Source organism: Cyclopterus lumpus, chromosome 4, assembly GCF_009769545.1.
Source record: "Cyclopterus lumpus isolate fCycLum1 chromosome 4, fCycLum1.pri, whole genome shotgun sequence".
Classification (NCBI taxonomy): Eukaryota; Metazoa; Chordata; class Actinopteri; order Perciformes; family Cyclopteridae; genus Cyclopterus; species Cyclopterus lumpus.
In genome coordinates, this window is record NC_046969.1 from 12,688,421 (window position 1) to 12,715,236 (window position 26,816).

General features: G+C 39.2%; 2 protein-coding genes across 4 annotated transcripts; one reads left to right on the forward strand and one right to left on the reverse strand.

Annotated features, from left to right (window-relative positions):
• Nucleotides 1-1,570: 1,570 nt before the first annotated feature.
• pla2g4ab (phospholipase A2, group IVAb (cytosolic, calcium-dependent)) lies at nt 1,571-20,449 on the reverse strand. Of its 3 annotated transcripts, none has more exons than XR_004609344.1 (20): nt 20,316-20,449; nt 18,229-18,341; nt 16,182-16,263; nt 15,835-15,983; nt 15,588-15,701; nt 15,239-15,276; nt 14,523-14,667; nt 12,864-13,000; nt 12,238-12,460; nt 11,838-11,952; nt 9,987-10,124; nt 9,814-9,903; nt 8,678-8,743; nt 7,656-7,786; nt 7,286-7,397; nt 6,600-6,784; nt 6,307-6,496; nt 4,794-4,951; nt 2,963-4,198; nt 1,571-2,906 (listed from the first exon to the last, which is right to left on the reverse strand). XR_004609344.1 is itself a non-coding variant. In XM_034530080.1 (19 exons), the coding sequence occupies exons 2-19, from the start codon at nt 18,244-18,246 to the stop codon at nt 4,040-4,042; spliced, it is 2,250 nt and encodes a 749-aa protein (XP_034385971.1). In that variant the 5' UTR covers nt 18,247-18,341; nt 20,316-20,449; the 3' UTR covers nt 1,571-4,039. The 3 variants fall into 3 exon arrangements, 1 of the variants encoding a protein (XP_034385971.1); XR_004609345.1 differs by having other exon boundaries at nt 1,571-2,794; nt 2,851-4,198; XM_034530080.1 differs by having other exon boundaries at nt 1,571-4,198.
• Nucleotides 20,450-21,401: 952 nt separating this feature from the next.
• ptgs2b (prostaglandin-endoperoxide synthase 2b) lies at nt 21,402-26,220 on the forward strand. The gene is made up of 10 exons (XM_034530081.1): nt 21,402-21,606; nt 21,936-22,052; nt 22,143-22,286; nt 22,370-22,513; nt 22,788-22,969; nt 23,065-23,148; nt 23,237-23,483; nt 24,092-24,378; nt 24,469-24,616; nt 25,219-26,220. The coding sequence occupies exons 1-10, from the start codon at nt 21,408-21,410 to the stop codon at nt 25,629-25,631; spliced, it is 1,965 nt and encodes a 654-aa protein (XP_034385972.1). The 5' UTR covers nt 21,402-21,407; the 3' UTR covers nt 25,632-26,220.
• Nucleotides 26,221-26,816: the final 596 nt, after the last annotated feature.

Here is a 26,816-nt window from a genome sequence, read left to right on the forward strand (position 1 = left end):
CAGCACATCAAAGGGCGAGGATACAGGCACATACATGACCTTCACGTGAATGTGCAAATTAACAAGCCCTGAAAAATTTCAATATTGAGGCCATTTCCTGCAGAGGGGATGAACTTTGAAAAAAGCCTCTGAGAAACTGTCTGTGTTTCCCAGATTTAAATGTCAAATATGCAGGGCACCGGGCCAGGTACTTCCGTGCCAGCGAAAAGGACCAAGAGCGCTGCAAAGCATCCTAAGCACTTAATAAGTACTTTCAAATGAGGGAATGTCACTCTGGGATGATGATTAAATTGGGGAATGTAATGAGTTAGTGGCGCTGCGTTGGAGCAGGTCTTCAGGATGAGAGAGACTCTGGGTGGCTTCCGGGGTTCTATTGTGTAACATCACATTGAGCTATTTAAAAGTTTGAGTTTCATAATGATGATGCTTATGCTTAGTTACATTATCAGCTGCTCCTGACTAAATATGAGACAAGCTAGTAAGGACTTTGGAAACAATCACTGACAAAAAAATACAAAGAAAATGTTATTTCTAGTGTATAAAATACAAAATGCACCACAGTAATACCATATATCCATGCAGATAGTTTTGGTTTTGAGATGTCCAATTTTAAGATGTAATTATCTACAGCACATGAAATGTAACTAAAATAAAAATAACTGGGCGATATCAGTGTGCAGATATATATTTTTTTTGTGGCAAAGTTTTGCCTTCAGTGGTTTGCTTTTTGATTCAGCATCTGTGGAAGTTGTTTTTTGTATGTGTGCGTATACTCTGTTGTCTTTGAACACAATCATTGACAATAGAATATTATTAATAATAATAGTTTTTGTAGAGTATAAAACACACAATTTTCATTTTAAAGTTCAGTGAAGCCAAGTTAGAAACTTTCCATAATGCCAGTAATTGCATCTTTTTGTCAGAGCGTACCTGTCTGCTGATAAACCACCACATATTTCAAACTTCATGCACCACCTTTTTGCAAAAAAATAAATTGTCATCCTGAAGCCCAAACCACGGTAACCTTGAAGACCTTATCAGTGGGATTTATTATATATTGCCGTGTCTATGTTCGCCAACACTGTCATGTGGTTTTTTGTCTTGTGTGTGTCGTGTTTCATTCAATCCTGTCACCATAGTGAGCTAATGAGCTAATGAGCTAGCTAGTTTATGGACTATGAACATTGACCATGAAGTTTTTTCCAGGGACACATGAGTGGAGCTGAGAGAGTGAGAAGTTAAGAGGAGTTTACAACGTCTGGCTCTGCCCCTGCATCAGAATACATTAAACAACAGTTTTCAAATGCTGGGTAGTACTCAGTAAACAGATATTATGTGTGATATGATCATATGTAGTTTAATTAAAAATGTGTGTCAGAGTTAAAATAATCGCCACATGCTCTAAACAGCTGTTTAAGACAGGATGATCTTACAAAGTAACAAGTGAGAGAATATTTTTTTTCTCCAATAAATCAAACACTTTACTAGTTTTCGTTTAAGGTATTTATTTGAAGGTTTTTCTGAGATAACATCATTGAGAGTTTAAATATGTTAGTCGGACAGCCACGAAGACAAACGCTATACTACTTGGAGCTACAGTCCAACACACGCACTAAAACTTACATTTGTTACAAGATTTATCTACACAGACCAATCAAACATTTTCAAAAATATGATCCAAACAAAAGGAAACAAAACATGCTGGAACCGCAACTCTGCCCTTCTTTGTCATCTACTGTGTTATTTCAGGAGGGATCTCGCGGATGAAGGAAGGATATATTTTAGCAGACAACATTACACACAAGCTAAATTCTCTTTCATTATCCTCCTTTTTTACGATGCTCATAAACGTTACATGTTTTGCCAGTAAATTATCACAGGACTGACCGTACAGCATCTTGAACATTTGTAAACATTGTTAAATATAAAATGACTACAGATTGTGTGTGCTTTCAAAATGACCACACCTAAACGTTTACAGACTTTGGCAAAATGTCAAACAAAAAGATGGATGCTTCCTTTTTTGCTTTAAGTAAAACTAGAGTTTAGTTTAAAGTACTATTTAAAGAATTGTGCTTAATTAATGTTAAGATCAGTACTACTCTCATACTTGTCTTTAATATATAAGGCTACAGCCAGGAGGTGGTACATTAGGCTTGAAGATACAAAACAAGGGAACAACATGTACCATCAGATTACATGATCACACCTGAGGCAGGGAAGACAGCAAAGGAACCACACCTCTTCACCTGGATGAGAGGCTTAGGCCATATATGCTGCCTTCCTCCTTTGTTCTTCTTTTCTTTTTTTTAAATAAAAGTTTATCCTTCATACATCGGCCTCACCGCTAGCGATGAGGCTTCAGAAACGTAACAGTTACCGAAGCTTGTAGAACAGAGACCAGATCAGATGTGACTTTGATGTATGTAACAGACAAATGGTGTCAAATAAAGGAAAGTGGATAACTGTATTCCCCAAACTATTTCTTCAAAGAAAACACAAGACAATGCTGTACAGATTTTTGGGTCATGAACTCCGACAGCAAGACTGCACAGCAGTTTCTTCCAAACCAGCGGGGCTGAAACATGAGCATATAGGGGTTGGAAGTGCTTCAGTGTAAAATTCCATTAACTATGTGCGCAGCCTTTGTGGCCCTGCAGGTGTAGGTGTAGCGTGTCAGATTCCAGGCCTCCACTGCTGCAGGTGTGGGTGGAGTGTGTCGGATTCCACTCGGTGCCGGCGAGAGACACGATTTTCTGTTGCGAGTGTGATCACCACCTCAACCCAGCCTGACCTGAGCACCACTTCACCATGTCACTAGTCGCACTCACCACCTCCACCCAGCTTGACCTGAGCACCACTTCACCATGTCACTAGTCGCACTCACCACCTCCACCCAGCTTGACCTGAGCACCACTTCACCATGTCACTAGTCGCACTCACCACCTCCACCCAGCTTGACTTGAGCACCACTTCACCGCGTTGCGTGATCGCACTCACTTGTGTTTGATGGAGGAGAAAAAACTCCTGAAAAAACTGTGCCTGTGGCTAAAACGCAGCCTGAAACAACATGATCAGGAAAATAAACACACCTAGAGATGGAAAAAAAGAGAGGGGGAGAGAATGAGTGGGGCCGTTTCTATGGCATCAGGTTTTGTTTATACAAAATGGTGGCTTTAATATGAGACACTCCCTAGCAGGAAGCAGGGAGTGCTCCTTCCCTGTAGGTGGGGAAGCATCATTGAGATGTTTGAGGTATCCAGAGGGGGTGCACTTGGCGTGCTTAGGAGTTGCCATCAAACAAAACCAATGGTTACGAACTCCTCTTCCATGTTTTAAAAAAGTGTTACATGTTTGGACGAGCCACCCAGTGAACAAAAAAAGAAAACATGGGGATTTGCATTTTGTGTATTCAATATGGAAATAGTTCAACTGACAAACAGTTACAGGTTCAGGCTTCCTACTGTGCATTCACACAGCTACATTTAGACATGGCTGAGTCAGAGTACAGATGCAAATGCAGCTTTGCTCTCGGCAGCATGAAAACCAAGAGGCGTCGTCCATATGAACTGGGAATGTTGCAACTGGAGTAGAAAATTCACATGATGCTTTTCAGTGAAGTGAATGAACACATAGATCTGAAGTGGACATTTCTTTCACTTATGAAGAACTAAGGAGCCACTCTCCAGTTGTTTGTGATGGAGCCAGACGTCACTCTGCAGTGTTTAGTAAGTGTTGATTCTCAACATCCAGTCTTTTCTCACTGCCAGCAGGAAAATCCAGCTGTTTGTGGTCAACATACAGCAACAGTTTCCTCAGAAGTCACATTTTTGCAAATAAAGCCAGATGAAAATTCTCACTGTGTTGTTGTATATGAATGCAATCATAAGGCTTTAATCAGTAAACACTATGGTTCTTTACAAAATTAAGAGTTTGATTTAAAGTGTACAGAAAAGAGATCACCATGATAGCATTTTCCAAAAAGAAAACCCTTTTCTTTAAGAATGAAAGTTCGCTATATCCAAAGTCTTAGATCAGGCTACTTGTTGTCCTTTCCCAAAAGGTTCCTGGGTTTTGCCCGAGAGTCTCTATTGAGAAACCTCTTGTTCGGGATCGCGCTGAGGGAGAAGGGACGGGGGAGGCATGTGGGATTCTCCTTTCGGGACGCGATGCATTCCTTGATGGCTTCTTTAATCACCTGCAGGGGACAAATACAGGGATTAAATCCACAATGTCATACTGCATTAATGAATATTGAATATTGAATATTCAAAATCACATATGTATTTTTTTCATTGATTATCATCAATGAAAAAAATACATATGTGATTTTGAATTGATGATTGGTCATGATGATTGGTCAATCGAATTTAAAAGTATTTGTTGGAATTCTCATCACGTCCTGATAGCAATCAATTAGTTTGCTAATTGTCCATCCAGTGAAATAAAAAAATGCATTCCATCACATGGAAGTGACTCAGGTACAGTGAGTGAAAGTCAGTCTGACCTCTCACAGTACCACACCTACTGTCAACTAGCCCAAACTTGTCGTATCCGGTTTTGAAGGCCTTTGAGGTTTTGAAGTTTTGATGTTGCACAACAAACTGATATTTGTAAAGCGACAAAACAAATATGTAAAACTTCCCTGATGACTACACTGAATGATATGTCATTCAATGTACCAAAACCCTGAATCTCCCTATAACCCCTGATGACCTTGAGTTTTCCAACCTGCAGATATCACTAGTGTTTCATGTGAAAAAAAATATGCAAACTATTAGGACAAAACTGACCTCCAGGTTGTTGAGAGTGTTGAACTCCATGAGGTCGTGGAGTCGGGTGAAGGCCTCATTGGAGTACTGGAAGTTAAAAGTGGAGAACGGTGACTCAGGATCGTCAAAGATGTCAAAATCAGCAAATTCCTTCTCCAACTCTGTCACTCTGGGAACACCTGTAAGTACGAGTAAGAAAGTAAGGAAATCAAGCTACAAAATCTGGTCCACTTCCACTTCAAGGCCTTTCTGAAGCCAATTTCATATGATATTCATTAGCAGATGCGGTTTGCCTGTTTGTCGGAGAGTTGTAGATGTACAATTGTTCCTAGTACTTTGTGGATCTCTCCTGGATTGATGAGGCCAAGAATAAACATAGAAATGTTTAAGCCACCAAGAATTCAAAAGTCCTTTAGTGGTAAGAAAAATAGAAATCTGTGCACACCCCTTGTGATAAAGTAAAAAAAAAAAGTAATTGAAAGCAAAAATAAATGCTAATACTACGAGATGAGTTAGTTTAGTCAACTATATAACATAATATTCCTCTCAATTGTGCCTCAAGTGTTACAATATTTTCTGGTGAATACAATATCTATATTAATTTGTATATTCTCTTTGTAGCCAAAACCAATGAAAAGTAACATTTTTATAGTGCTTTTTCAAAGAAAAAAAAGGTTTGTTCATCCCACTATCCATGTAATCCTATCCATAGTGTGCAAAATTAAGATACATTTACTACTGAAGTGTTTTCTCAGTAGTAGTATCTGTACACCTATTAAGGTGAGGTCAAGAATGAACTTTGCCGCTCAATATTCAAAATAGCTTGTTCTAGTCACTACTTTTTGAAAGAAAATGTAAGATTGATTTGACTTTTATTGCATTGTTACTGGAGTAAAGATGAAAGAACACATCCAGGAAAAAGTAATGGTTTGGAATATGCATGCATACAGTAGTGAACCGACTTCGTTTCGACAACGGAAATTCCATTTAGGGAATATTTCCTTCTGATGACTTTTGGGTTTGTGTGCAAAAAGCTTATGTTACGTCCATAAACAGACAGCGGAAGTATGTGGGCTGATGACTTACTCAATGTAAAGATGAAGCAGTGGAGATAGTGTGTGTTTGAATGGCTCATGTTATAGGGGCTGTTTACATAGAGTTCTCCCACTAGAACGAGAGATTCCCTACCAGCACCTGGCTCCTTCAGGAACCATCAATCAAAGGAGCGGCTAATAAAACACTGAACGCACTTTAGTCTACATCTATGCATGCACGCACACACACACACACACACACAGGCACCATTTCCATCATGAAACCACACAGACCCTGAGCAAATGTGGGGGCCAACTTTTGGCTGAACATAAGAAACTGTCTGCTGCAGACTGAATATAGTAAAATTACAGTGTGCAATTTCGAGGAAGAGATGTCTCATGTGCCATGACGCTGAAACAGCAGCAGCAATATAACAATACAAAGGCATATTTTCCTCCTCACACATGCTGTGGAAACCTCCACATATGCACATACTTACCAGGTGCCTTGAACGTCCTGAAGTTGATGTTGACCAGGACAAAGTGGATGATAGTTGGGCAGTTCTTTTTGCCTTTTTCTGGTTTGAAGACGTAGCATTCCTTCAGGCCCTCGCGGTCAAAGACTTTGGGGTCGATTTTGGGGAACGGCAGCTTGTTCATTCGAGCCCACTTTTCTGCTAATAGGAGCTCCTGTGGTGTACATTTAGAAATAAGAAAAAAGGTGTTAATGATTTCCTGTCTGCACTTGTTTTTTTTGGAATTAGTGACTGTAAAAAAGAGTGAAGACTCTGACCTTAAATGGGGGGCTGGAGTCGCTCGGTCGTGCAGAAAAGTCAAAGGAGATGATGAGGTTGACTCCGCGCTGCGTCCGCAGAATGAGAGGGTAGGGAAGGTTGTAGGTCAGGCCACTGTCCACCACATGAATCTTCTTGCTCTTCACATCTAGAGGCTCGTAGATACGATTGAACTCATCTGGGTCTGAGAAAATCACACAAAATCAAATAACTGATGCAGAGATATTATTGGGAAATCAGCCAATTTAATTCCACATTGTGACCCAATCGAATTAACTGTGTAATGACTCAAATACTTCATTTTCACCGGAAGTAGGCGCGACTTTAATTGGTATCACATCTCGCCTATCACGCAGTGACTAGCATCGGGCGTCAGTTTGTAGCTTTATGTCAACGGCTGTCATTAAATATGACTGGAACAATGTTGCTGTAGTGTGAACACAGCGTTACTCACATCCATCTACTTGCTAATTAAGAAAAATGATACTGTTCAATTGTTCTTATCCATTTCCAAATATTTTAATGACTCCGTTTGCAACTGGATACAATTCATAAACATTGCTCGAGAGGATTAACAATGAACTGCAGAATCAAAGCCACACCATTATCATTATAACTATTATGTCCTATCCTGTTTTTCCTTGACATCAGTCTAAAAGTAGTGAATTGTGACCATCTTTCTTACCTGTGACGGCGTCCACCTCGTCTTCAGGTGTGGTGGCGTTGCACAGGATCTCATTGCCCGGAGAGAACGGGAAGCTGGTGTTCAGGTTCAGGCCCAGCATGAAATTATGCACCTGGCAAAAGGGTGAGATTAGATTCCTGATTCCTTCAGGCCCTCACGGTCAAAGACTTTGGGGTCGATTTTGGGGAATGGAAGCTTGTTCATTCAAGCCCACTTTTCTGCTAATAGGAGCTCCTGTGGCGTAGACATTCATTGGGAATTTTGAATACAGGAAAAACTGAAACGAGAGTACCGATAGAGCACGTGCAGTATTTTGTAAGAAGTGTGACATAACTTCATGGTTTCATGGCGAATGAACATATTGAGTTACCTTCCCGGCCCGGCCCTCCCTTGTGTTGAATAAGGATGAGTCACTGAAGAGGGATGTGAACATTCGTTGAACCCAGCTAGCCTGAGCAGAGCGATAGTATTCATCTTCTGCTTTCTGGTTCTCTGTCCCACCTGAGCACCAAAATAATGACAGAGAAAATAATGTCAAATCAAATGATGTGGCTCCGAATTACCTGCAATACAAGTAAATGACATATAGTTAACAAGAATCACATAACGAATTACCCGTCTTCCTTCTAAAATGTAATTTAATCTACTTCAATTGAATCGCAACCGACAGCTAACACCTAACATTTAACTGATGAAGAGCCAGATATTTCCATTAGCAGTTGGTGGAGACCAAAAACAGAACTAAAAGAGAATGAATATTGGACTTCATCAAACAGCCAGAAGCACACCTTTAAATGAATGATACAGTTGTTCTGTAAATGCTGGATGTGTAAATAGTGAAATATCAAAATCTCACCATATCAACTTAAAAGGTGACAGTATGTCAAGTGTTGCATATTGAGTAATGAGTATTGAGTATTTGCAAACAAGGTTTTAAGGGAGTATCAAATATTCTTGTATGCCCTCTTCAAAGAAAGATTATTTAGGACAAAAGTCAGTCATTCATCTTAACCCACCCCTTCGCTTCATTTATTTCTTCCTCTTTCTAAAACTAAACTAAAGCTCACACTTTAACAAAATGCTTCCTGAAAGTCAGCTTCATGACAATCAAAACACAAAAACAACCCTTCATCAGACAACATTTATGACAAGTATGGAGTTAAAAGTGAAAGCTTGCGTATCAGCATTTTTTCTTGGCCTGACTGAAACCACAGTAGCTTTTCAGATGTACCTAACTTTGGTAACATTATCAAAGAAATGTAGGAAAATGTTGACTTTCTCTCAAACCCATCAATGAGTCAAAATAGCACTTGACCCCATCCAAAGTCAGACATATCAATTTCATCGTAACAAATGTAATCATACTGCACACTCCTCGTATGAATCATGCACCTTTACGTGGCTCGTCTTCATTGTCCATGCTGTCTTCTCCGACAATGTGCTGTGGTTTGATCTGCTCTGTAAGACACAAGACAACTTCACTCATCAGGTTTAATGTTCATTTATTTATGTATACTATATCAACACTGTACCCGACAGAATGCTGTTGATTAGTTACGTGACATAAAATCCTCTGTCTATTGTTTATCTCTGTCAAATACGTCCTCAGAAGAATGCAATACACCCGACAAAGCATTCTTAAGCTGGGTGGTTGTACAACCGATGCATTTTCTTAATGTTTAAAGGTCACCCCAAACAAATGCAATCAAGCACAACAAACATCTGATTGGCTGTCAGAGGAAAGCTTCCTCCACACATGCTACACGTTTTTTTATCTGATGGAAATCCTTTTAGGTTGGATATTTTTAAAGGTGTGAGGATACCTACATGTGTGTGAAAACAACAAAGAAAGAAGATACAGACAACAATAGGATCTGAGGCACAGCTGAATGTTGCACCATAGAAGTTATTTTTATAATTATCTGGGAAAAGAACACGTCCTACATTCACTTACACACGTAACAAGTACCGATGACTAAACACACATGTTCAAGGCATCTTTCAAGATCCACAATTAAAAATTATATTGTCACGTAGAGAACAACGAGGAGCCCCATTTTAATTATATTTAGGACACTGGAAATACATTTTCTTTAATGCAATAATTACAAGTAGATCTGCCTGTAAATATGGATTTAATTAACATAAATATAGATACAATACGTATTACTTATTATGTATTATCTTACATTTTTTATTTATTGAAAAAAACTAGAAAAATTAATTAATCGTCTCACGTAGAAGTTGTTCTGGAACTATTGCTTGCTTCACATGCTCTATCAAATTAACAACACAGACATGTGCTTATGTACTTAAACTTTTTTTAATTTGAATATCTGCTGTTTCATGACGACTGAGGGAGCTCCATCTGCTGATGAAGATCATGTGATACGAAAGCCCCTGAACAACTACTGAATTGAACTGGTGGTGAAATTGTTCAATCAAAGAATGAATTAAGTGATTTGTACTTAAGCAGAATCGTGCAGATCAGAACAAAGCATACGTGGAAAGAGAAACATAAAGATTACCTAACTCCTCCTCCATGGTGCTGCCCCCAACGGTGTCTTTGACTCCCAGCACTCTGTTGAACAGAATGGAGAAGGCGCTGCCCCACACACCTGACACAGGGAAAACATACTGTCAGTAGGTTGATTATTGTTAACTGTTAGCTGACTGTTTTAGATGCAAACTTTTTTCTCACCCATCAGAAAATGAAGAGGGTTCTCCTCGTACTTCTTAACAACGGTTCCCATGAAGAACTTGCTTCCAAACAAGTCCGGGGTCATGAAGGTGCCGTACTTCGCCATCCCAATTTCATATGGGCTGAACTCCACCCAGTCTGCAGGTTGAAACCTCAGCGTTAATGTAACAGAAACATGACCTGACTAATACATCGCTCCATGTGCATTTGTACACATTTACAATGCATGTATAGTCGATAAAAATACACATTTAAAAATCTTATGCTCACACTGAAGCTCTGAATCTAAAAGAACTCTGGTATTTTGGCAACCTTGGAGACGGACACTTTCAATTCAAACTCTAATGCCCCAAAATGGATTTCTGGTAGGATAAATACATCTGAAAAAAGACAACTGAATTATAATTAGAGAAACATAATTTGAATTTGAATTAGTGAAAACTAATTTGGAATTATAGTTCGATACTAGTCAGAGTGTCTTCAGTTGTCATTCGTAGAAGTCATAGTCAATATGAGCTACGCTCTGTGTTGTCTGCAGTGTGCACTCTACCAGATGGGTATTTAAGCACAACAGGATTTATGCTCAATATAAACACAGAGAATAGGATGAGTCACAGTCAATAAGGTCAAAGTGGGGTTATTCAGTGAATAAACACTGCAGCTCAAATGACGCTCCAGTGTAAGTTCAGTCAGGAAGACTATAATTTTGCATAGACGTGTAGGTTATTTCTCATTCATCTGCCATTCCCTTCTCTCACGCAAGCTCACTCATAATGTCCTCCCTGTGATTGTTTCGGCTGTCAATCATGATATCAGCTGTTCTGATCAGCTGGTCTCTTCTATCCGATAGCACAACGACACAATTGTATCGTTAACCTGTCATCTTGCTGCTTTCTCTTTTTAAATATGTTTCTCTATTTTAGTACGTTCAGACTTATCAGCACATGAAATATGTTAATAATAAACAATTCACTTTTCTTCATCTGACTTCCCCATTGAACTAGTCATTAGCCTTGGATAAGCAGTGAGTGTGGCCTCATCATGATGCATATTAAAGAGATACTGCACAATATTTGCACTTTATCAGCCACAAATAACAAATAGCATCGTCACAATTTAGTGGCAGACATGTTTCATACTTCGCCCACACTGTAATGATCTCTAAGTGTTGTTCTCACAGTTTATTTTGCGTAAGGCTTGAAACAGAAACAGTTTTGAATACATTTCTTTGTCTTTCTTTGAACATGAAATTAAGAAAACTTGATAATGTGACAGCAGCATTTCAACATAAAAAACCCCGACAATGTCAGAGCATTGGATGGAGGGGTTAAACGTAGCACAGAGAAGCTCAGATTATAACACAGGGTTCATTCTCTGCTCAGGTAGACATTACTATATATTTACACAGAAAATAGTTGTTTTCTGCTATATTAATGTTCTCTCAGATCACTGGAGACACTTTTTGCTGCTCCTTTATTGTATTTTCTATTCAAATGTGTGTGTTCAATTGGAGCGTAGTGTACAGTTGCTGCGCAGCCTGCAATGAGGAAGTACGACAGGGGACTAACCCAGGGTCTATTATGGCCTACTCAGTTCCTTGATATAATACAGTTGCTATATAGCACTACAGAGTCGTCATGACACATTGTGGTGTCAAGACTCTTGTGTGGCGGCAGAGCAGCACTATAAGGAAATAACCAACGCTTGGGGTTTGGCATGTGGTCAAACACATCTGATCATCTAAAGGTACTCATTGCAGATGAAAAAAAGTTATCTGAGGGACATGGTGTGCATGAACACACCATATAACAGAAAGGCACAAGCAGATTTACAAAAAGGACAGACATGTACCTGCAAACATGAGCTCTGAAACATCTGGCTTGACATGCAGACATGTGAAGAGAGGAAGAGGACTCTGGGCCTGGTTTATTTTCTCCTGGATGCCGCTCAGTTTGATGTCCATCCTCTGGTGGGAGAGAACACAGTCTTTGAATAAACATGTGCACTCTCAGGTGGAGTTGTGTTTGTCATGGGTAAGTGAAAGAAATGGACGAGAGGAAACAGAGCACACAATGAAAATAAAAAGCTTAAATAAGGCATGGTTGGGATGTCACTTTAAAGAAAAGAGAGGAAATTAAACATGAAGTTATGGAAAGGGTGGGATTGATGTACTGCTGAGCTATAAGGAGATTGTTCTAATAAGTAATTCCAACGAAATTAAGACAAACAACAGCTGTAAGGCCGTTCTTACCGCAGGTACAAGGGTCTCTCCTATGAGCATACCAAAGATATCTGTAAAGGTAACAGGCTGCCCTGAAGCCTTTTTGGTCCAGAGGGCCTGGATGTAGTTGGTGATGTGTTGAGGCAGCAACAGCTTCAGTGGATTACTGCTAACTCTCTTCATCAGCTCTGCATTGATGTCCTTTAGTCCCATATTTGGAAACTCTGGATGGGAATAGAGAATGGACATGTACCTAAAGGGATGCAAAAAAAAGAGAAACATTGTAGAAATCTCAATGCAATGTAAAAGGTTAAAAGAAAATCAATAAATAGATGCTTACAAAATATCACAGCATTTTACAAAATGTACAAAGGAGGTGCTGCCCTTGTAAGGAAATAAAATAAAATAAGTCACTCCACAAACATAAAGGTGGAGATTGAAACAAGTCAGAGGTGCTCGCTTAATGTGACAGCTTTGTATCAGCAGAGGAAGACAAGTTTGCCAGTGAAAGGAGGAAGGAACACAGAGTAGTCAGACAGAAAGACAGGACAAGATAAACTGTGATGCCAAAGAGAAAGAGAAAATAAGTATTTTAGAAATAAAAGGGGTCAAGGAAAGAGAAGGTGTAAAAAGAGAGAGGAGAAATAAAAACTGACCATGTAGATCCGGAGAGTCCAGCAACATATGTTGCACAATCTAGGACCCCTGACTCATACAGGGCTTTCATCACACCTGAGAAGCCAACCATGGCACGGAAACCGCCTCCTGAGCCCGCTATGGCTATCACCGGCACCTGACACACACACACACATACACACACACACACACAAGGAGACAGTCATATTGTGAGGAAGAAGAAGACAAAAGCATGCTTAATCACATAATTACATCCTACACCGTTTAGAGCATGAGTCTCACGTTCATTCTCATTCTTTCACATTGAGTAACTTCCCTCTGGTGCCTCTCTATACAGTAAGGGTGCCCGTTGCAACATTTCTTTCACATTTTCAACTATTTCAGAATTCTCATTGTGCAACATTTCTTCCTTTCTGTAGTCTGTGTTTGTCTTGTGGTCAGTTCTGAATATTCTGACAGACATATGTACACATCCTGGATAGGGAGTTGAGAAGTGTTGTAGCAGTAGCTGGTTATCTCATTCCAATGGGGCTTCCGGCACATGTTGAGCACATGAGAAAACTACACCAACGAAAAAATGTAACTGAGCTTCGCTCTGAGCAGGAGAGCAGAACTTGCAGTTTTATGAGGCTTCCCAGTGGAAAGGAATGTCGGAGTGTTATTATAAGCTGAGAAAAGAGTGCATCACAGTTTTGACTTTAGCAAGTCTGATTACATTACTTAAGAACAACAGAACTTGATGATTTACCTGATTGTTTTTTTTTTCTTTCATTTTGTTAACTTAACTAGTAAGGGCTACACATCTTAACAGTGAATCTATTCAATGAGAGCACATCACACCCATCATTTCTTTATATAAAATGTATATTAAGAGACTACAGCAGTTTTAGCTCACTAACTCATGTGGAATGAATTATGACGTGGCTGTAAAATATGGACAGCGTAGGTATTTAGCATCTATAGGCTCTCTGACTCACGAGGCACACAGCAGGGAGGGATGATGTTAGCACTCCCTTTGGGGAAAGTAGATTCACAGCCTCAGGTGGTGGAGGTGGGGCTTTTAAATGCTCTATAAATAGCAGCAGTAGCAGTAACTCACAGTGCAGCGTTCAGGTGAGCAGAAACAACATAATGAAGAACTTATTTTTAGATACAATATGGTACAGAGAAGTTAAACAATGTGAGTGTAGCTGTGGACAGGAGCTCACATGCCTCACTTCATTATCACGACTGTGTTAAAGGAACAGTTTAAAACTTTAAAACACACTTTAGAAGAAATAGCCCTCTGTACGCTAAATATGAAACTATAGACAGGAAACTATTAGCATAGCTAGCATACAAATGCAAAGAAGCAAATAGCATTTGCTAAATTAAATGAGCATGCTTGCTGAAACTTAAAAATAATGTAATTATAAGGAACACATTAGGACACAGATGGCCTTCATGTCAGCATACACAGTGGCCTCTTGTTTTTCACGACACATGTAAAACATGAATTTTGATAATTAAGCATTATATATAGTGAAGTTCAAACGGATGGTGAAATTGCGTGAATCGCTTGAATAGCTTGAATAGATTAAGCTATGACCTCACAGATTTACACAAATGAAATGTAAGTTTCAAATACAAAGCGTTGCAATGTTGATCTGTGTTAAAACTTGACTTTGCTCTGTTCCCACCTCATCTGGAGAGCTGGGGAGGAAACAAGGCTTCTCCATGTCAAGCAGCTTCTTGATTGCCAGCATCACTCTCTCTCTGCGGGTCTGTCTGAACTGCTTCTCTTTGTCGCACAGGTCCAGACTGAACCGCAGGTCCAGTTTGTTACTGCACCAACAAATAACACAAAGGTTTAATACAATACAAATGTGGGAATTTAAACAATAATTTGTGTTTCATATTTTCTGCTGAGAGGTAGAAATAGGGTATGATCGCTCTGTGTGTGTGGTACTACTGATGATGTTGAAACTGATCTTTAGGTCAGATAAGATCTGCCTCTGGGATGGGCTGGTGTAAAACACACATCTACCGAGACACAACAAACACCCTTTCGGCTTGTCATACTTCCTTCTCATAAATAGAAACCCTTCAAACAAGTATGTCATTTCCAAATCCTCCCACTCAAGCCTGTGAATTGATTCCACCGAAATTATGATGTATTTTAACCCGGTATCAGCTTGCACAACTATCCTGTTGTTACGGAGTCACGCTGCTTTAAGTTATTATACATTTAGTTTCTACACATTCTGCATATTCTTAAATACCTGTGTATTCTTGCACCTGTGACAGATTTGTACACAAGCCTTCACTCATATGCAAACTGTGCAAAACAATTATAGCTGTAAAACGTAATCAAATATACTGAGACATCTTTTTTGATTTTGAAGAGAATACATACCAGATCTCCAGTGACATCTCTAAGTAAACTTTGGTAACCTGTCAAAACAATTAAATGAGTGATTATCGTCCAATAAAGAAGTAGCTAAATTGGTAATTCTGCAAACAAAATATATCATGTGAAAAAGAAAAGAAAAAGGAAAGAGACAGAAATCGTTAACTTTTTGTAAATATCTTTTCAAGCGTTTACCAAATTATTGCATTATTTAAATAGAAATGTCATGATTCGCTTTATAATTTAAAGAATTGTATCATTTAATTAATCTATTAAAATCAATCAACACCAAAAAAGTCAAGAGTTATTCTCCTGGCACATTCTAGTCTTTGTACACATGGAGTATATTTCTTACTTTGCCAATGAGGAAAGGCTCCATCTTTTTCTGGCCTACGCTGAGCTTGGTGATGTCATAGGTCGCAGTCCCAAGCGTCTCATCCATTACATAGTTGGCGTCCATTAATGTTAACTGATTGGGATAAACATCATCAGTTAAATGGTTAGTTATTATAAGTCTAATGACGACCAAGAAGAGGCATTCTCATACTAGTTTCTATGATGGAAACATGTGTGCTACGCAGACAATAAATGCAGGTCTTAACCTTCAGGACGTTCTGCTGGTTGGGGTCTAAAATGAAGGTAAAGGTCTCGTTCCATTTTGGGTTGATGTCATTGTCTATGTGCTTGGTCCTCTTTCTGCTCTCTGGGGCTGTTGGGATGAACAGCTCCACATATGGATCTGGGGTGTCCACTGCACACACACACACACACACACACACATTCAACAGTGTTACTGAATAGCACAATCCCAAGCATATGTACATTTGTATTGTTTTTTGTCCACATTGAAACAACCCAGTGAAAAAAGCTACGACATGCATGCAACATGTTCTGAATAATTTTCAAGTAAAGGGGGAAGGGATAGGGGCAGCAATGTATGAAAACTCACACAGGTCTCCCAGCGCTCCCTTCGTGACGTTCTCGGCTCGAGCCACCGTCACTGTGAATTTGTGAGAAAACTGCTGCTCCACCTGCAATGCAACATTCATTTAGTTCAGTTAATTGTCTCATGTGGGAGTCAAGTAGGCACATAAACCGTACAGCATTAAAGAGATCTACTTATGAAATGTGATTCAGGCAGGTTCCCTCCAGTGAGAACATCTCGGGTTTTGGTAGGTTGACTATCACAACTGCTGTTCGGGGTTAAGCTTGAGATTTATAGAGTTAATTTGTTCAGGTGACAATAAAGCACTTCCCAAAAAAAAGCCTTCTGGTACTTAAAATGTAGGTAGTGGAAGAAGAACATTGACAGGACCAAGGCATTAACACTTTATACTGGCAATTTGTGTCAGGTGAAAGCAACATGTCCTGTTGGTGAAACTTTAAACCTGCGGTAGGCAGTTTTCAAGAGAAGGCAAACCAAAAGCCGATAAAATCGCAATCTTCGCAGTTGTTCGCAGTGCGGAAATAGCATTTGTTCCAAAAGACTTACTGCCAATTAATCAGGTTTTCACCATCTGAAGGGACGTGCACGCACATCTGCATTTGTAGAACAACCAATAGGAACGCCCCATCTCTGAGAGGAACTGTAATTGGCCAATGTCTCCAGGCATGAGCTAGATTTCTTCAAGCCTAAAAACAGAACTAAGAGGAGCTGCAGAAGTATTTTTTCCCTCTCACTTTAATGACAATATATGCTGAAGGACTATTTTTTTTAAATCTTTCCCTGATAAAGCAAAACAATTAAAATACTTTAACTGGGCTTGAAGAAATGGCAAAAGTATGTTTTTATACTTCATCTATTACTATGAGAATTGCTGTACTTCATAAATGATTAGCATGTTACTCATTAGTCTAAGATTTTTACTTGTTTCCTAATACATTTCTGTACCCCAGCATTAGTTTTGTGAACATAATCAATTTACTTTATATATTTCTCAACAACCAAGATATTGTGACATAAATTAATAATTTAGAAAACATCAATATACGATCACTGTAACTGGAAGGCAACTAGTACCTTCCATAGTCTTGTGTTCCTCCAATGAACCTCCATTTAAGTACCAGTGGATACCTCAATAATTATTTTCTTGGTGCCTGATTCCGAAAATGAAATTACAGTGTAAATTGTGGGCTGTATTAAAAAGTGTTCCCAAACCAAGTATACGGGTCACTTCGAAATTTGAAATGTTGAAAAATATGAGCTACGTAAGTACAGAAATCTTTTGGAGTTCATTTATCTCTAAACAATGAAATCCTATAACTATCTTGATTTACAGTCGTCCTCTGGTGGAAATGTGGTCGGTATAATTAAGATGTTCAGAGGAAATGTATCTTTAATATTAAAAAACTGGCTGCATTCTGTAGCACTTAGGATACAATAATAATAATAATAATCCCAAACTCTACAAGTTGTCGTTTGTATTTCAAGAAAAAACAATTACGAATGAAAGCTGGCACTTTCAATAGTTGTTATAAAGTAATTTGAATATTTCTATTGAAATAGAAGAAAGCCAGAAAGTCTGTTTTGTGCCAAAAACACACAACACACCATTATTAGAAATCTAGAGAAATTGAGATTGTGAAAGAAAAAATATTCCTTAGGTATTATTCATATGCAGTCAGAAATGTTAACATCTGGTGTTCACTGTAAAGTTAAGGAGTGGCTATTCATGAGGGACACACGTGGATGATTGTGGCATACCCTTATGAAGGAGAGATCCTTTGGTTTCAACCCTCCATTTACAAGTCTTTAAAGACGAAAGTGTTGTGGGACTTTTAAAAGATGTGAAATTGAGATTCAGAGCTGAGAATGTAATTCTCACACAGATTGTCTTCTGCTAATCTCTGATGCTTAAAACAATCCATGTTAACCATTGTTGCTTGTTGCTGTGATCATGAAAAGACTTTTCTGTTGATTGAATGGATTGATTTGGACCGTGATTGAAACCACTGGAATCTCTTGGCTCGGTTTTGCTGTACATGTCAATACTCACGACTATATTGGAAGCCATTGTGGGTTGTCAGGTGAGTAATTCCCAGAAAAACCTTTGTCAAGATGTGAACTTTAACTCAGAACATCTCAGTCAAAAACTGGTGCATTTGGAACCTGGAAGATGAAACAAAAATGTTTAATATCAGTGCAAATGCAGGAGAACAGCTTTAGCAGACAGACATATTAACATTACAACTTTTTTCACCATCAACAATCAGGCATGTTACTGAAAATTCTTGAAGGAGCAACCCTCTTAAAACAGCCACAGCTGCTTCAGAAATATCGTGATAGGGGCAAGAGGAAGTGTGCTGAGCCGCAAACCCATGATAAGAGGACTGGGCCAATAGCGACCATTTGTGTATGTGTGAGTGTAAGTACACCACTTGCATATAGAGAGGGAGAAAGAAAAAGATGGAAGCAAATGCATTTTAAATGTTATTAAAATGCATCCCAGGTGACTGATTTGACTGAACAAAGATGGTATGTGTATAAAAAACAGCACAGTCTGAGTATGTATAGGCAGGTTTGCATCTACAGAAGAGGTGGTGAGATTATTATTTTTAGAAACATTAAGGCGTTCTCTTTACAATGGTTGGACATTTGTTGATGCGCAATTTGCATACAGGGTGTGTGTATGTGTGAGTGTCAGTGCTGATGATAGCATATGAAGGTCAGCTAGACTTTTCTCAGCTGTTCACCAAAGCGTATCATTACTGAGGGGACTGAGAGCACGTAGGGTGTTCAGCTCTGGTCACGTAGTTTGCATCATGGTCCAACTTTTGCAATTGCCAGTTCCCTCTGCCCTTGTTCTGCAGCGCACAATGAGTGCATGCAGTCTGCTGAGTGCTGTATGTGCCAACATAACCCAGAGGCTTCCACAGCACCAGTAGATTTTCATATGTGTAAAAAGTGAAAGAGATCAGCCAGCCATAATACAAAACTGCTCCAGTAAATGATCGCGCCAACATATTTAACTTAATTTTAAAGGACTTTCAACTCGGAACCCCAAAAATAAACTACTGTAAGAAATGACCATCATAGCAAAATACGAACTAGTTTCTTCTCACAACATTATAAGTTATATAAAAAATATAATTTGAAGAAAAAAAACAGATCATAATGTTTTAGGAATGCTAAACTCATTTGCATATTGTGTCAAATGAAAATAGACAGCACACATGAGGATATCTGTGTGTGCTTCATCTTTGTCTGTCTCCTTCAAAACGACTGACAGAGTGTCTCTCCTGCCCTGATAGTGTGTGATACTAAATTAGTACACAAGGGCACATTGCATCGGCAGAATAGGGTAGTTTTGACTAGGGGCTAACAGGACCCCAAAACATTGGTATTTTTTTTACACACAAATTCATTCATTCAAACGCCCAAAAGTCATAAGGAACAGATTGAATGACATGGTTGTGAAAAAGTGGAATAATAGAATATCGCTCATGAGAGACAAAAAGTATTCCTCTGGGTCGGATTAAGGTTAAAGACAAACAGAAAATATCCAACTGTACAAGTAGTTATGAGATGTAGAAAGTAAACGTCAGAGTAAATAAATAAATAAACATCACTATGAATTACAGGGCAAAGTCACGACAGGATATATCTCGCCAAAACTTATGAGGCCACATTAACATGTTTTTTCTAAAATGGGCATAATTAGATCACATCTGAAGACGCTGGATGACATGAATTTGCAACCTGCAATGAATGATAACGCATTGCCTCAGATAATGTAAAACAATAGGAGTGATAGTGTAAACTATCAATCTGCAATGTTGTAAACACAAAACTATGGAAACAAAAGAAATATGTATTAATTCGAAGTATAACTAATTAGATCTGTTCACTCTGGTCTGCCATATCAAGCGCTAGAAGCTGTTGCCAGTCTGATTAATAAAGTAGTATTGCTTCATAAGTGTTGGCAATAGCGCGTTTCCTTATCCTCTGAGTTGCGTAAAGTGAAATGCTCACGCAGACGCTGGATTAAACCCAACGGTATTGACATTGACCGTCTTCTCCAAACTTGGTGACCTATCTGCACAAAAGCATACACTGTAAATGAAAAAATAACTGGAAACGTACCTTAACCGGAGAGCAAATCCTGGAAATTGTGTCATGCTTGAGAATATCGTTCCACCACTGCAGGACAGAAGAAGGAGGAGGTGCCTATTGGTGCACGAACAGTGCACGGCAGGCAGCAGGATTGCCTCAACAGACTACAAGTTGAGCAGAAATCGACACAAAATATAACTACGCGGCTGACTAAAAATATGTGTTTAAAAAAACATGCAAATACGGAAAACTTTTTGACTCAGCCGACCTCTGCAAATACGCACCATGTGCGCAATGATGTCCACGTGAGGGCGCGTAAAGACTGACAGAATTGCTTTTTTGTAATTGTTTAGAATATGACAGAGGCTTAAAATATGCAATTTAGTAACATTTAGTCATTTTGTCATTTGTATCAGTGTGCTGGTCATTTCCAACTTTTTGAATTAAGCCAGACATTGATTAGAAGACCCTTTGGGTTTAACACAATTATAATTTAATACGTGTCTATATTTCTCCATGCAGTGTTGCCATCAAATGTTCTCAAGAAGACTGGTTACTTTAAGTAAGAATTAATTTAGACAATAAATAAGAGAGAAGGCTGTGATATTGATGGAAATAGGTACCCGTGGCTCTTTAGGTTTCAGAGTACTTTCAATAATGTTAATTACCTCATGAGAAGAAATACAGGTATAATGTATTATGAATAAATCAGTACACATGCATTGCATAGTCTAGCTCTATTTCCTTGGGTCAGAGATGTCCTTTGTTAAATGAAATCCTATGACTATTTACAGTCGTCCTCTTGTGGAAATGTGGTCGGTATAATTAAGATGTTCAGAGGAAATGTATCTTTAATATTTAAAAACTTGCTGCATTCCGTAGCACTTAGGATACAATAATTAAAATCCCAAACTCTACAAGTTGTCGTTTGTAATTTGAATATTTCTATTGAAATAGAAGAAAGCGTTGCCAGTCAGTTGTGTGCCAAAAACACACAACACGCCATTATTAGAAATCTAGAGAAATTGAGATTGTGAAAGAAAAAATATTCCTTAAGTATTACTGTGGTTGGTGTATTCATATCCGCGTCTGTATCATTCATTAAAACTGTGCGCGGATTGCATGACGTCACCCTTCTCCATGCTTATAAGGTGCTCCAATGAGCAGGTTGGCATTCAAACTGTGAGGCTCAAAGCAACACCACTGCGGAGGAAAGGAGAGAGAAGGAAAGAAAACGAGATCCGACAAAGTCTTTGGACTATGTACAGATTTACATTTGCGGTTTTCCTCTTGGCACTGGGTGCACTTGTCTGCGAAGGGGGTAAGTAGATGAAACAGAAAGTTAAACAGAAGGGATCCTTGTTAAAAGTTCGGTTTTAGGTGTCTAAAGTTTTGTATTTGTTTCTTGACTTAATTTTGTATATTTTTATTTAAGAATATATAGTTACAAACCACACTATGTGTTGATTTGGCTTTTAAATGGATATTATAGCCAATAACACCATTAAAGTATGTAATAGCTGAGATGTTTATTATATTATAGCGGAACGAATATTGTAGAGTTTTTCTATTCAATTACATGTTGAGGCTTTTCTAACAGTTGGTGCCTGAAGTGAACTGTCAGTAACCATCCGACATTGTCTGTCACAGGTAACCTGTGTTGTTCAGTGCCATGTCAGAACAGGGGCGTTTGCACAGCGCTTGGATCTGATAATTACGAGTGTGATTGCACACGCACAGGGTATCATGGACACAACTGCACAACGCGTAAGTATTAATGGACAGTGAAGTGAATGTAATATGTGGATGTATTTGTAATTTGGTCAATTGTGAACTTTTCCCTCTTGGTTTTTACAGCTGAATTCCTCACCTGGGTCAAAATATCCCTGAAGCCATCGCCCAACACTGTCCACTACCTTCTGACCCACTTCAAGGGCTTCTGGAACATCATCAGCAACATCTCCTTCCTCAGAGATGCCATCATGAGATATGTGCTGACATGTAAGTCTCTCTTGCTGAATGCAATATGAGAAGATGGATTAGAGGTAGTTGTAACTAATAATTAAATACTTTTTTCATTCTAGCTCGATCCCACTTGATTGATAGTCCTCCGACCTTCAATGCAGATTATGGTTACAAAAGCTGGGAAGCATATTCCAACCTCTCCTACTATACGCGCACGCTCCCCCCTGTGCCAGAGGATTGCCCAACCCCGATGGGAGCCGTAGGTGAGTTACACTCTCTGCCTTTGGATAACCAGTTTTCTCAGATTCTTGAATGCTGCGCAAGAGTAGCTTGGCCTCATTACATCACAAGCAGTGCTCGCATTTAAATGATCCCTTATGTTGGATTGACTGAATGGAAATGTCCTGAGGGAACAGAAAAACCTGTTATATATATATATATATAAATAAATCATCACGTTATTTTGTTTCCTCTAAGTGAAACCTGATTGGTTCTGTGTTATAGTGCTGTGTGCTTACTGTAATGTTGTTTCCCCAGGTAAAAAGGAGCTGCCTGATGCTAAGCTACTGGCTGAGAAGCTTCTAATGAGAAGACAGTTCATTCCGGATCCACAGGGCACCAGCCTGATGTTTGCATTCTTCGCACAGCATTTTACCCACCAGTTCTTCAAATCTGATATGAAGAAAGGACCTGCTTTTACTCTAGCTAAAGGCCACGGGGTAAGCACAGCAGATTTTAAGCCTGATTTTAGTCAGGAGAGACAACATATTTGTGAATGAATCATTTGTATTCATGGTGTTGTGTTTGATTTCAGGTGGACCTCAACCACGTCTATGGAGACAGCCTGGAGAGGCAACACAAGCTCAGACTCTTAAAGGATGGCAAGCTTAAATATCAGGTTTGTGAAGACGGACAGATAGCCAGTAGCCAAATGGTTAAAACTACAAGTGTCTTACAGTTGCTCCCTCTCTTGTATAACTCTGCAGATCCTGGATGGAGAGATGTACCCCCCAACAGTAAAAGAAGTAGGCGCTGACATGCACTACCCTCCTCACGTTCCTGACTCTCACCGCTTCGCTGTGGGCCACGAGGCGTTCGGCCTCGTCCCCGGTCTGATGATGTACGCCACCATCTGGCTACGAGAACACAACCGAGTGTGTGATGTGTTGAAGGAGGTCCACCCGGACTGGGACGATGAAAGGCTCTTCCAGACCACACGGCTAATTCTGATTGGTGAGTTTGTGTTTGAAGTTTTTTAAACTTCAGTCAAAAACAATTGCAAGAAAGGCTTCTGGCACACTTTTGATAGTAGTAATAGTTACAGTGGTAGTTATGAAATGAGGAAGTTGTACTTGTTTTGGTAATCATCAACCAGCAACCCTGTTATTCACAGTGGAGCAATTGAGCTCTACTGTGAGAAACATGGTTTACTAGAAGAGGATATGTTTGGATTTAATTGTATGACTTCACTGAACGTTCACCAACTATTACTCATCACCATAATGATTTAAAGATCCCCTCCTAACGTTTCAAGACATAAAAAAAGACACTGCTTGAATAATTATTTGTCTGATATCTATTAAAGTTAAAAAGTCTTACAGCTACATCTTCTCCCTCATGGAAATATTATTTTTTTAATAATAAATATTTGCATATTCATAGATCAACTGCTGGAAAATATGTCTCCTAATCCTAAAATGTATTTGCATTGCATGTGCACTGGAGCCTTCAAGTTTCCTCTTTAAGCTTACAAAAAGCTAAAACAAAATTATAATTGGAGATGGACTTTCAAAATGTATAATATCTGCTTAACGTGAACATTGTCATCTTTTGTCCTGTAGGAGAGACCATAAAGATTGTGATTGAGGACTACGTGCAGCACCTGAGCGGTTATCACTTCAAGCTCAAGTTTGATCCCGAGCTGCTGTTCAACCAGCGCTTCCAGTACCAGAATCGCATTGCATCTGAGTTCAACACCTTGTACCACTGGCACCCTCTGATGCCCGACAGCTTCCACATTGAGGAGAAAGATTACAGCTATAAAGAGTTTGTGTTCAACACCTCCATCGTCACCGAGCACGGCATCAGCAACCTTGTGGAATCGTTTACCAATCAGATTGCTGGACGGGTAAGAACTGTCTGAGCAACTTCAAGACTCAGATTGTAACACCACTGTTGCTTTAAGGCTGAGTTACTAACTCTCCATTCATTCTTTTAGGTTGCCGGCGGACAAAATGTGCCAGGACCTATCATGTACGTGGCCATTAAGTCCATTGAAAACAGCAGAAAAATGCGGTACCAGTCTCTGAACGCCTACAGGACACGCTTCTCCATGAAGCCCTACAGCTCTTTTGAAGACATTACAGGTGAGACAAAGTCACAAAACCTAGTATGTACTTGCAGGTGGAAACGATGAGGTGAGAGGATTAGCGAAGAGGTTGTTTTCATTTTGAAGTGAAAGGAAAAATGGCCTCTGGCCAAACTGATTGCAGGAGTTCTTTGTGAGCTTGAATGACACAGATCTTAAGATCAAAGTCAGAGATCACCTATATTAAGGAACATTATATGGACATAGTTTTAGTGTCCAGCTGCTGTGGAGGTTTGGAATTTATTTCTGTGACTCTAAGAACCAGATGTCCATTTTGTCTTGAGATAACGTAAGCAGATTGTCATCACAGGGAGCAATACATAAACAGACGAGAGAGGTCTTTTGGTTCAGAGGGGAAGTTTATTAGGAAAGAGGATTTAACGTTAATTAAAAAACTTTGTGCGATGTATGTGGAGAAAAAATGATCAGGTTGTGTGTGCTTGTAAGAAGGACAAGCACAAACACTCATCTACTATTTGGGCTGGATTTGAATACGTCAAAACAGTGAGCTCATATTTAGACTAGCAGCAAGCTTTGCAGCTGCCATGCGAGTGATAGGAGCCAGATAACTAAAGCTATGCCCTCCTATGTGTTACTCAGGAGAGAAAGAAATGGCCGCAGTACTTGAGGAGTTGTACGGACACGTCGACGCTGTGGAGCTCTACCCGGGTCTGTTGGTGGAGAAGCCCAGGTCTAACGCAATCTTTGGGGAGACCATGGTGGAGATGGGGGCCCCTTACTCCCTCAAGGGCTTAATGGGAAACCCCATCTGCTCCCCGGAGTACTGGAAGCCGAGCACATTCGGAGGCAGCGCGGGCTTCAACATCGTCAACACCGCCTCTCTGCAGAGGCTTGTGTGCAATAACGTTAAGGGCCCCTGTCCCGTGGCTTCCTTCTCTGTACCCAACGTCAAAGACTCGGGGTCGATAATCATCAACTCAAGCACATCCCACTCGCGCAACAGTGATATCAACCCCACAGTCATTTTGAAAGAAAGGGCTACTGAGCTCTAGTTCATTTTTATTTTGTACGAATATTTTTTTATATTTATCTATTTATTTGTTTATTTATTGTATTCTATTTATGACACAATCTTTTTCTATGTTATTTTGTATATTTTAGTTTGATTTCTTTTCAGGAACGAAGTCTGTGGTTGTGTTTATTTATTGAAAGATTAATTGTATTATAAATTATTATTACAGTAATGACCTCAGACACATGAACTCAGATACTTAATACTTGAAGGTTAGTCTATAACTACATAGTAGCGTACTTTACATTCCTAATGTCCCTTAGTTCAACTGCTACTTTTCCATTACGTTTATTAAATTGTACGGTTGTCCCACTGTTTTACAAAGGTACAGTTGTAATGTTGTTCAGAATTGTATTGTCATCGTATAGATCGGTTCATTCAGTTATTCCATTCCTTATCCTGTTGGCGCTGAAGCCGATCCCAGCTGACATTGGGCGAAGGAGGGGTTCACCCTGGACAGGTGCACTTAAAATACCTGTGTACTGTATATAACCAGTTTGTACGTTTTGTTCTCAACGCCTATTGCCTTGTAAAGTTCATACTAATAAATGCACATTTCTCAGAAATCAGCCAACGTTGTAATTTTCATTTTGTGACTCTCGTCGGGCTTTTATATAAAAGCTCTGAATGATGTTCCAAAAGCAAACACATTTCTACTGTAATCACAGGGATAAGTGTTAATGCGCATAAATCAGAACTAATGCCATTTTAAAATGTTATCTTTCATTGATTGGGGGTATAGCAATGGAAAAAAATTTATCAAAAATGTGTCTTGAAATGATAATAAAGACAGACTGTTATAGTCGAGCCATTTTACTAAATCTTCCACATATTCTAATGGTAAGTTGTGATTAAAGACAGATACCTAAATCAGATGTATCACGTGTACGTATTTGCAAATGTGTGTTCTGAATTTGTATTGCATTGCAAGAACATATTGTCTTGTATTGCAAGACAACAGAACAGAACAGGACAACAAGAGTAGTGAATACAGGCCAGATAACATCATGTAGTTGTGTTTGTGTGTGTGCTATGTGAAATGATAGGAAAGACAATAAGAAAGTAAATTAATACAAGTGGAAATAACATACAATACAAAATCAATAAGCATGTGCATTTAACACTAATAATAACAGAAATATGAATGCTGGCACCGTCAGGGAGC